The sequence below is a fragment of the Dendrobium catenatum genome, unplaced genomic scaffold (assembly GCF_001605985.2).
Source record: "Dendrobium catenatum unplaced genomic scaffold, ASM160598v2 fragScaff_scaffold_370, whole genome shotgun sequence".
Classification (NCBI taxonomy): Eukaryota; Viridiplantae; Streptophyta; class Magnoliopsida; order Asparagales; family Orchidaceae; genus Dendrobium; species Dendrobium catenatum.
Genome location: NW_021318832.1, coordinates 5,282,110 through 5,294,441, shown reverse-complemented (window position 1 = coordinate 5,294,441; position 12,332 = coordinate 5,282,110). Strand labels below are relative to the sequence as shown.

General features: G+C 34.0%; 1 protein-coding gene across 1 annotated transcript; it reads right to left on the bottom strand.

Moving 5' to 3' along the window:
- Positions 1 to 344: 344 nt before the first annotated feature.
- LOC110095467 (exocyst complex component EXO84B) lies at positions 345 to 11,235 on the bottom strand. Its single transcript, XM_020821017.2, has 7 exons — positions 10,659 to 11,235; positions 9,131 to 9,228; positions 7,630 to 8,674; positions 4,018 to 4,533; positions 2,823 to 3,011; positions 2,610 to 2,743; positions 345 to 827 (listed from the first exon to the last, which is right to left on the bottom strand). Exons 1-7 carry the CDS (start codon positions 10,857 to 10,859, stop codon positions 665 to 667), a joined length of 2,346 nt encoding a protein of 781 aa, XP_020676676.1. The 5' UTR covers positions 10,860 to 11,235; the 3' UTR covers positions 345 to 664.
- Between the last annotated feature and the right edge of the window lie 1,097 nt (positions 11,236 to 12,332).

Genomic DNA, 12,332 nt, shown 5'->3' with positions numbered 1-12,332 from the left:
AGAGAGATTATTCTGTGTGGACACCGGACATAGTTTATCGTTCAAAAATGAATCAGATGCAATCATGTTATCCAATACCGAGTAGAGCCAAATTGCGGTACCGAGTATGAGGTGACATGACGCATTTTCATTGGGCTCTGGATGACGTTCAACGTCCGCACAGAATAATTCATCCTCTTACAGGGAATGATCAATCATTAGATATCACATACATAACAAGATTTTTATAATGATATGATGGATGGAAATTGTTAATCATTCTTCCTCATATGTGTAAGTTTTACACAGAAATTGAATGATCATTCACAGCAAATCTTGAAGCAAGATCCATATGAACAAAATAATGAACAGAAATTAATTGCAGAACCTCAAATTCATAAATAAAATCTTGCAAGTTTCCATCCTTATGGATCATCATTCTGCAGAAGCAGAAAATCAATCTCATGTGCTCGATTCAAAGAATTATACAGTGTGGAGTTTGGAAAGGAAGCAGGAAAATTTACCATATACAGACCCAAACAACAAAGAAGAAAATTTCAGCAAATTAGCTAGATCAAAAATAAATCAGACCCTAATTTGGAAATGCAACACAATAGTTGAAGAAATTGAATGAAACAAATTACAGCTAATTATACAGGGATCTGTATACAAGAGAAAATTCAGATTAGGAGCTTCCATGTGATCTTACTGATGACATAGACATTGCAGAAACTGAAGCTGTTGGGCTGTTAATGTCTCTCTCTCCATTGCCCATTCTAGCCTTTCCACTTATCTTGCTTATATTTTCTTGAGCAATATCAATAAACCAATCATCATTAGGAAGAACACTGCATTTGAGGATTCAAATTCAACTTTAGGAAGGTTTAGAATGTAAATGTTATAAATTAAGATGTTTTTCCAGTAATTATATGAGCATTATGATTTAAACATGTACAAAGAAGGGCTTCATATGAACAAATTTGTATAGGATACACATGGATAATACTTGTATCAAGAGCTCATATAGAACAGATCAATAGTATACATTTACTTTAAAATGTTTGCTTGAGACAACGAGAAGCATTAATATATAAAAAATATTGCATTTTTATACTACAAAACAACACCCAAAATTAATATTTTTCTTAAGATGAAGTTTAACTCTCATCTTGGCTTATGAAAGTTCTTACAAACTTTGGCAGTTGGCTAGTTCAATTTTTTAATGTCAGATTTTTTTTTTTCAAATCAATAATAATCATCTCTGGAAAATAAAAATCATAATATATGTAAAATAAAAGAGCAGTACACTTCCTTCCCTAAAGGCAATGGATAGTTCAACTAGAGATAAGGCGATGTAGATTAGTGTGAGGTAACTAAGGCTTCGTTTGGGATGGCTTTCTTACTGCTTCTTAAAACAACTTTTTAGTACAAAAATAAAAAATTTTGTGCTAGAAAGCTACTTTAAAAAGTAGTAAGAAAGCGCTTTTTTACTGCTTCTTAAAGCAGTTTTTTAATATAAAAATTAAAACATTTATACTAGAAAGCTGCTTTAAGAAGCGGTAATAAATCCATTCCAAATGAAGCCTAAATTTAATAGATAAAGGAAAGATCTCTATAAAATATATTTGTCATCGTATTAACTTTTGAGAAAAGGAGATTTAGGGTGCACCAACTCGAACACAACCAGTCCCATCCATCTAAATAGGAATGCAATGAGCAGTGTTAAGAGGTGATTGGTGAGGCAGTGCCTCTTAGGAAAACTTTTTCAGGCAAGATGAAAAAAGGGAAGCCTTCTGCTGCACGTAAGATTCCTTCTCCCCTTATTGCCCGTCCTGCGCTCCTTCTACCCAAACGTATTTCTATAGATGCGTCATTGTACTTTCATACACTGTACTTATTCGAATAAAGTCAATTAAAATAGCACTAGGATTTCTGTGCACATGTGTATAAAGAACATAAACTTTATGGTTATCTACTGCCTTCCATTTATTATCTCTTGGAATGTGGTACTATTGATGAATTATTTTCAATGCACTGTTATTTAGAATTCTTCTGAGATGAATGTGCTGAATAATAATACACAACAATAACAACAACATCAAATCTTTGTCCCACTACGTGGGATCGGCTACGTGAATCCTATTTCACCATTGTGTCATGTTAAAAGTCAAATTCTCATTTAAATCTAATAAAGAAAGATAATTTCTAATATTTTCTAACCAAGTCTTTTTAGGTCTACCTCTACATTTCTTAACATAAGTCAAATCTAATACCTCAACTTTCCTAACCGGGTCATCAGAAGGCCTCCGTTTAATGTGACCAAACCATCTAAGGCAACTCTCCCTAATCTTATCTTTGCTACTCCAACCTTTTCACGTATATGCTCATTTCGTATCCTATCTCTAAGGTTAAAGCCACTCATCCACCTTAGCATCCTCATCTCTGCAACATAATAATCTTCATTTAAACTCTTGTGAAGCTACTGAGATGACCATTTGTATTTTAAAGAAGTTAAAATCTTTTATTTGATGGATGGCATTTAGTTAAAACTACAAAAAACTACTTATGACCAGAAAATGAAGCTGAAGCAAGCATTCATAGTATTGCTTCTCATCAAATATAGAACTTGCCTGTCAGGATCGACTCCAGTTGCAGAAAACGCAGCCATAGCTCTATCCATGATCTCTACAATAACTTGATGAACATGTCTGGATAAGTATCGACCTTGCCCAAAAAGGATAACAAACTGCATGTCCAGATAAAACTACACATAATGCGGGAAGAAAACATCAGTAGTGAATCCATCATCGATAGTCTTAGAAGAGAGATGGAACTGAATCTACCTGCTGAAGACCTAGAGGGCCAAGAGGCCTAGGCCCTTCTTCAAGATCTTCCCAAAAGTTCTGATCTTCAGAAAGCCATAATATGACGGTTTCTGTAAGTCTCATCATTAATAATGTAGAAAATCGTTCCCTTCCAATAAACATGTCTGCAGCTATGCCAGACATCCTATTCAACTTCGCATATAATTCCTGGAAAAAAGAAAATTGAAATATCAATTAAGCACCAACAATGCCAATTTCCAAATGAGCCAAATTAGTTAAATTTTCCAATAATAAAACAAATCCATATTTGACATTGTCACTATTATTAACTTAATTATTTGGGTGCGGCATTATTATAAATCCTCAACCTTCATTCATTACTGTTGAGTATCATGTATTATGAGTAATTAAATTCATAATAACATTTTTATTTTTAAAAAATGCAATCAATAAAACATTGTGAGTGGCAATGGTAGGAGCAGAAATTTCAAATGATTTCATAACTATTTCCAAGGGGGGCTTCCTAATAACAATGTGACGTGTTCTTCTTTCCTTTGGGGTAATTTGTATCCATATTCTTGTCTTTCAAATTGATTAGCCATTGGTTTTGCATAGTGAACGAAATTTTTATCAAGATATATTATGAGTTTTCTTTTAAATCATGAATTTGATTAGTTGCTAAATTTTTATATTTGTGGTGTTTTCTTGTGAAATTTCATATTTTTACTAATTGTTAAATTACCTAGGGGAATGAATAAAGCAGGTGCGTTGTCCTTATATTATAAGTGAAGCATTTTTCTTAAATTATGAATTAGCAAAATATTAACTGTAATTTCCTTTTATTTTCTTCTTGAATATAATCCTAACTAGTATTAGTAACCCTAGACCCAAAACATTCTACATTATTGAAAAAGGGAAGGTTGGAATCTCAATTGTACTATTTTCTAGTTGAATTAAATCCACTTGCAGCAGTGAACACAACTTTACAAGGCAATAAAAAAACAAGAGAAAACAGATTACCCTAAATAAAAAATTTAAAAAACTAAAAATAGCAAGAACAACATCAAGGCACATGATTTGTATATGCAATGACTATAGATTTTAGATTGCTTTACCAAGTTTATCTATGAATATTTAACGAAAAAACTACCTGTCTTAAAAGCAAGATTACTTCTGCTCATGGAAAAGAACATAAAATTGGAGTAATAGTTACCAGGAATATTAGAGAGGGAGACCACTCTGGTTCTTCATGACTATCATCCATACTAAGGTACATTTCTGCACTGAGATGTGTTTCACCATCCTCCGTGAAAATAAGATCAAGAGCATGCTGCCGGCAAAATGAATCTCTTAGTCTGTCAACACAACGCTGCAGTTTTCTTTTCCATTCCCTTTGTTCTGGTAAACGATTATGTCTGTCGCTACTTTTTTTGCGAGAATCATCAGCTCCACTGTTCTGGTACAGTGAAATGAGCTTTGTGGCTGCTCGAGGGAGCAATTCTTCAGCTAACAGAGATGCATTTGCCAGTAAAGCTAGCTGTTGTGCTTCAGTCTCTGCCAATCTAACAATTTTATTTCCAGAACCTTCCAGATTTTCCACATCTTCCATTGAGCCTGGTAAGGCATTAATTAGTAAATTTACGTAGGAATTGAATACTTTGTGAAGGCCATCCAATGTGGAGCTACCCAACTGCATACTCATAAGTGGCCCTACATCTTCAAAAAAATCCTACAAGCCAATAACACAGACAAAACATGGTAAGAAAAAAAAAAGCCCATGTAAATGAGGGAAACTTGATGTTTGGTACTGTCTTAAACCTACAATTAATAAAAATGGATAAATAAAAACGAAAGAATTGGAAGTGTCTGACACAGTCTTGTGTATGCCATCTTTTTAGTTTTAGGCTTTGTTTGGGAATTGGGATGGCTTTTTTATTGCTCTTAAATCAGCTTTTTAGCACAGAAATAAAAAATTTTTAAAAGAAAGTTGCTTTAAGAAGCAGTAAGAAAGCCGTCCCAAACGAAACCTTAGCTTGCCTTATGTTATACTTAAAATTTTATATATAAAAAAAAGACATATTTGGCTGTAAATAACAATTTTTCCTTAAAATCCTCAACAATTTAGTAATGATTATTTATTTCAGACGAATTGAATGTCATGGAAATTAAAAATTATTTAAATTGAATCAAATAATTGCTTTTAAAATAAGTGAGCACTAGAAACAATAGTTCACATAAGCAGGACCTTGTTAAAACCAAGAACCTAAATATTCATCAATTAACGTCAAGGTACAAGAGAATTTTGCGCATAGAGTACATTAAGAAGGTTCTATAGAATGGGATGCATCTCATAGAAAAGAAGTAGAAGGGAGTGTTGATTACATTCTAACAAGCAACCATGAGACCATTTGTTCATGAGAACCGGCCAAGTTTGTATGACAAGGAAACAGTTAAAGAATTAAACTAACATGGCGACCAAATAGAGAGCCCATCAGCAGAAGGAGATGGCATTAAGGAGGAGCTATAGGAGTCCTATGCAAGATGAAATTCCTTCGCCCTTCTTCGGTTGGAAAGGGAAATCTCCAACAGTAGTTGATTCAATTGTTTAGGAAAAAAAATCAACTTGCTAGAGATTGTAAAAACACATCATTAGTCATAGATTGGGTCATACTTGTAATTCTTGTTCAATTCCAAGAAAAGATGAGGTCTCAATCAAGGTCTTTTCTTGATGCTCTACAGGAAGATGAATTTTTTTTTTGCGATCGGATGGAATTATTTGCCTCCACCAGCAAAATTAGGCGAGGCAACCTTTTCAATGGGCTTCTTTGGCACTAGAATAAATATTTGATTATTTCTATCACTTCATTAACCTTGATTTTTTTTGTCAAATTCAAATCAATATAAATACTTCAATATATGATGAAAAAAGGTTGCATCAAGCTTAGTGGCTTTACCATCATGGTCAGAAAATGAGATAAAAATAACCCTAGATCTAATAAACTCAAATGACTGTGGGCAGCCATTCATGGTTTATCATTTGTGAAGCTTTGATTATTGCGAAAGTTGAAGACTTTTCTTGCATTCCCAGTCGACTTATGATATACTCTTAAGGAATTCACTTGTAGAACATACATTAATCACAAGAACTCTCTCCCTTTCATAATTTTCCTCCTGTGGTTCACCGTATTTGGTTCTTCCTCCATAATTACAGTTTCTCATAAATTTGAGATTGCAAATGTCCATTTTGGAAATTTCACATCTAGATATCCACAAGTTATATAGGCTTTAATCCAGCCATAATGACAAACTTAACCGTCCTCTCTAATTCAAATTCAAATGTCTGAGTCTACAATGATTTATGTTGGTAGTAATTTTAATGCTTCAATGTTTCAAAACACCTTTTCATTTGAATCCATGCCAAATGTATTGGGTTGGGCTATCATTTTTAGGCTTCTAATTTGACTCCACTGAATGATGCTTTTGTATATCTATAATTTCAAAATTGGTATCTAGTCCCTCCGATTTGATGCTTGCAAATGCCGCCTCATCGCCAGCTTAGTTCACTGTTGCCGTTCCACTTCATGAAGATTTTCTATTGTTGCAGGCCCTCTACCAAGTTGGAGCTCTCTCAATGTTGAGTTTCTTCTTTTAGATGTTGACACAGTCAAGACTGTAATTAGCTTCCAAAAGTTCTAATAATCATATGATTTCCTTTGACTTTTGAACATATTAATTTTGAAATCCTGCAAAACAAAATTGTTCTAAAAAAATTCTTGAAATACAATTAAAGTAACGTAATCTATGTTGATTTCTTTACTTAAAAGTCCCCTTTCCATCCTTTGATTTTTCCAAGCTTTTTAAGCCCACAATTGTCAAATAACATGGTAGAACTAAAATACTCAATGAAAAGTTTTTTTTTTTCCAATGAAAAGTAACATTAGAAAAAAAGAATTTTATTGGACACCATTTACTAATTCACCTTCAATTTATGTTGTTGGATTTATATCTCCTCTTCTAGTTGACTTCTCAAATATTTAGCTAATTCTTGTGATGTTCTAAAATTGGATGATTCTTTTTCCTTGATTGATTGCTCAATCTGATTTCCTTAGACTAGTTTTCTTAAGCTCAATTTACTTTTATGAATATAGGAGCATGTAACGTTTGTAGCTTAGAATTTCTTGTAAGCATTAAATAAAAATTACCTTGTGCGCCATCTAGGGAAATGGAAAACAAATCCTAGAAATTTCTAGTTGGCTTTAAGCATTAACAAATCATATTTGTTAGAACTCCATTATTCTCCATTTACTAAAAAGCAAGACCAGCACCCAAAAGGAAGAAATAAGATAAACTCTTGTATGCATTGATTGCATTCAATAACAAGTAGCTTTAGATGAGTAGGTAATTGTCTAAAAATGTTAGCTAATGCATCATTTCCCTCCATGCTAGAGTTTTTGCTAGAAGATCCTTTTGACCATTTATTGGGTGTTATGTGTGGAGCGGGGGGAGATAGAAAAGTAAAATATTACTTTAGTCACAAAATGGCTTGTTTTAAATAATTAGGAGTATTTTTTCTCAAAAAGTTCAAGAAAAAAGAAAAAAATGCATTGGATATGATGCCCCTGTTGTTTAATTATCATTACAAAACATATTCAAGATAATTGTCAATAAATACTCGTGGATTTAAAAATATATGCACTTCTAATTCTTAAGGTGCATAAGTATATTTGTATAAGAAAATTGATAGAAGCATACTAAAATAGCCTTAGTAGAAAAGCACAGGTTATGAACAAATTAAATGTCATCTGAGTGGAAGAGCATCTCTTACCTGAACCATCGAATTAAAACGATGTGCACTGCTTGAAAGTTTGGGCTGAACTATAGCTATTGTGTTCGTCGATCTACCAGACACACGTGTTCCAGATGAAGGTTGTGTAAAAACCCAATCATCTGCAGCTGCCAGTGCTGCTGTACTTTCTTCAATCCGCTTTAAATTAGCTTCCAATGCTTGTTCAACACTGGGCCTGAAAAGTTTCATAAGAACAGAGGAAAGAGAAAGCCCGCGAGCTTCCAGCAAAGAACAATGTCCAATGGCTATCTGAACACATTCTGCAGCAGCTCTTAGACCTCCGGCAGCTGCAGATGAGGCTAATGCATGCCTCTTTACAAGTCGTGCAAAATCCTCGGTCTGCTTAGCAGACCATGTTACAAGTTCTGATGTATATGCTGAATCATCACCGAAGACTTCCAAAGAATCATTCACAGCTTGAGCAATGGCAGAGAAAACTTGTTGTGATAGTGCAGCAGTATATGCTCCTCCATATGAAGTGCTTGTTGGATGAATGGTTTGCATGTTATATTGAAGCCTACGATAATGAGCATTTAGCAATAAACTATGGGCACGGTGTCCATCCCCAAGCCTTTTCAGAGCTGAGGCAGCTGCACGAAGCTCCACTCCACGAGTAGATGATTGGCAAGCTGCTTCAGCAAGTTGATCTGATAACTTTTGACGACATTCAATAATAGTATTTTGTAGTGACATAAGCTGAGTTGAACTCAGTGTGTGGTTCTCTTTTCCATCTGAGGCCGCCACCCGTTCTGCTTCGTCCAGGGCATCTAAGGCTTCCTCCACCCTCCTTTCAGCAAGTAAAACGTCAAGCATATCAGGAAGCTCTCGCAACCATTTTTCTAAATTTGAAGGCTCTTGATCATCAATTTTTGCTGTACTGTCTTCCGTAGAATAATCAGAATCCTCAGAAAAAGTTTCAACATGAACTCCTTCAGCTAAATTATGAATTAAAGCAGCTTGAGAGGATAGCAGATTTCTGATAGAAAGAAGTTCACCTTCTAGATCTGATATTTCCTTGGATGTCCTGTAAAAGCATTGTGCCCATATCAATTTGCAAAGAACAAACCAAAATGGAAATAAACAAAAAACATAATGCATGACATTTTTAAGAGAAAATTTTGTATCAAACCAATGTGAAATGGAAACATGACTGATAAAGTAGATAGTATCTAGACCAAATAACTATGATGGAAAGAAGAAAATATAAATGTCATATATTCTTAAAGAAAAACTTTTGTGGTCATAGTCCCTAAAAAAAAAAAAAAACACCTTGTGCACCATCTAGGGTGTACACATACATAGCACTACTTTTCAAAAAAAAAGCTTGGCAATTGTGTGACAAAAACAAGCCAAGCTGAATAGCTAAATTTCACAAGCAATAGTAAAAAAGTGTACCAAAGAACAAACTTAGTGTATGAAAAATAAGTTGCCTTGACATGCAAACTCATCATCAAAGAATTTTAATGATTAGATTACATACCTAATGAATGCTGCATAGTTAGCATAAACACTTTTGCGCATTTCTTCCGCAGAAGCCTTCTTTAGATCTTGCAAATAGGCACACATGTGCCTTATTTCCTGCAGTGGGGGTAATCCAAAAAGTAACTTAGAATCACAAGTTATCGCAAAAACAATACGACAAGCGACATGATAGTTGTAACATAGTTATAAAAAAAAAAAAAAATCTTACACAACATGTAAACTCTTGAAAAAGTTGCACAAATTGACTTGATAAATAAATAGAACTGAATTGCAGAACAATCTCTCCATAATGTTTGGATTTTCTAAGTAGAGGAATGTGAGAAAAATAAAATTTAAAAAGAGCACAGCTTGCATTATATTACATTCCTTAACTTAATGAGGAAGCTACCCAAGCAAACCACATGATCTTGCAGTTCCACTCACCGACTTGATTAAATTCCTATAAAGCCAGCCTTTGGAGAGAGAGTGAAATGAAGCAGGACAAAAGAGAAAAATAAAGATAGTTACCCTACAAGAAACAAGTGCAATGACCTATTTATGCAATAACATACGGATTCATGAGTAAATTACCTAACTAATGAGTATGAAGTGATTTTAATTCATAGCAAATTATCAGCTACTAAGATTTGATAAGATTTGATAAATGATATGCGGAGATCCTACAACTTCTCTAATCAGGAGCCTCAATTCTTGTCAGGCTTTACTTTTAATGCATCATTTCCAAGTGTAATGTATAAAAAGCACAATATAAGAACAGTTCTAAAATTGAAGTAAATGGAAAAGAAGCTTTTTTTATGACAATAGACAAAAGAAACAAAGAAGAAAAAAAATGCATGGATCCATACAACATCAAGAGTGCTTATCATTCTTGAAATATAAAGAAGAAGAAGAAAATAATTAAGGGAAATGCTCACCATCCACATGCAAGAGACACAGCCAGTGCATGCATCAAAATCATAATAAAAAACTAAACAACCTACATAAAAATAGTTCCTACTTCAAAGTTAAGAGATGCTAAAACATGCATGGGCAGCTCAACATTCCAGTTGTGCAGCTTATTTCCTAGAGCAATCACTTCCCTTTCCAGCTTAACCAATATAGAAATCAACATCAAATTATCAATGAGTCTATATGATCCCAAAATACTGACTTGGTCATCTAAATATCATCCATTCGCCATAGGAAAGCATTTAAACCTCAAGCGCACAGTAAGTATACTAAAGACCATAACTTTGTGAAATAAAATTTGTTTCCACTGATTCAATATAAACGACTACACGGAACGAATGTACTACCAAAGCAGGCGTCACAAGCTACAACACTTAAAAGGAGACCAAAAGGGTTGATTGAAAGAAAATTCGTCGTGGTTATCAAAGCATGTGCTTTGACACATAGCTCGTCTACAATTTATAAATTTTGCATTCCTATAAAATCACCCCAAGCAGAATTCTCTCTATCACCCTAACAAATTAAAACTAAACATGATTCACAAACGAAGAAGGAAGGGAAAGAGCGAGGGAACTTACCTTCTCGTTCATGCTCTGGCATTTGGACTGCATGTAGGCATCCGGATCAAAATTATCAGTTTTGAATATCTTTAGCTTATCGGAAAGCTGTACAACACTATCTTGGGATCCAGGAATCGATCCTCCAAGATGCTGGATCCCCGTGGAGCTGAGGCCAGAGGGCCCCGAAGCCCTAGATCGAGACGACTTCGCCGAAGCCATCGGCGACAGAATAAGCTAAGGGGGCTGTTTGGCAATATGATTTATGCAAAATTTGAGCAGGATTTATGTTAAATCCTGTTTAACAGGATTTATGGAACCGTTAAATCTCACAGCGAGTTAAATCCTCCGTTTTGCTCTTTTTGCTGTAAATCCCGGATTTACTAAATCCGGGAGTTTGGTGGATTTACGGGATTTGGCCGAAGAAGTGCACGAACGGAAGAAAGATATGGCCAGCAAGCTCCCGTCATCTTCGGCGAACGGCGAGGTGTGATTTCGGATCCGATCGGAAGGAATGTTATCGAAGGAGGCGAAGGCGAAGATGAACGAACAGTGTGGAAGGGGAAAGACGAACCTACCGCATCTGCGGAATCAAGCTATCAAAAAAATATGAAAATAAAATAGTAAAAAAGTTAATTAAAAAAACATAAATATAGCATAGAAATAAATTAATTTAATTTAATTAAACTAATTAAAATATAATATAATATATAAATAATGAATTACTTAAATTAATTTATCATTAATTTAAATTTCTATTATATTATTTATAAAAAAAAAATTTAAAAAATAATGAGAAAGTCATTCCAAACGAAGCTAAGATAAATTTTTGAACGATAAGAGTTAGCTTGGGAAGAAGAAACCCTGAAAGAAATCAGCTTTTGCAAGATAAATATCTTCGACTTGAAATAGAATATCACACATTTCATCTTGATGTGTTGGTTGAGAGCTTAGACTATCAACTAAGACGTCTTAGATTCAAGTCTTGTGTATGCGATGTGTGTGTGAGTCTGTCTTAATTGACCTTAATGTCAAAAAAAAAAAACTCCTCATGATTAGCACAAATTAAACAATATGAGAGAGCGATGTACCACCGTCAGATTGACCATGAGACTTTAAATGACCGTTGGATTAGTCGGCATGTTGTTCGATGCAGTGAGTAGCGGGAACTCTTTTTTTTGGACATTTAGGCCGTTTAAAACAAACACACATACGACGCATGCACAAAGACTAGAATCGAAGATCTCTCAATCGGAAGCCTAAGCTCTCAATCAACATGCCAAGATAAGCTGTGTGTAGCAACCGAAAAACATTTTCTGAACGAAGAAAATGCGTTATAATTATATGGACTTAAATCTTGACCAGATAATGGGACTTATGGTAGCCTTGCAGCAAGACTTTTGACTTATGTTGCTAGTCCTTAGCATAAGTGTATTTAAAATTTAATTAAAGTATATATAATATACTTGAAATACTTAAAATTATAGAAATTAAATATAAGAAATTTTTATCTTATAAATTTTAAATTTGTATAAAACAAATTTATAATTTTTATTTTTACTAATATACATTAATTTGGATAATGAATGTGAGTAACTCTGCACCCACAAAATGTAAAGGTGGAGTTGTTTTAACGCTATTATTTTTTATTAAATGCACTTTTTCAAGGGGAAAGAATTAATATGAATTTATTAA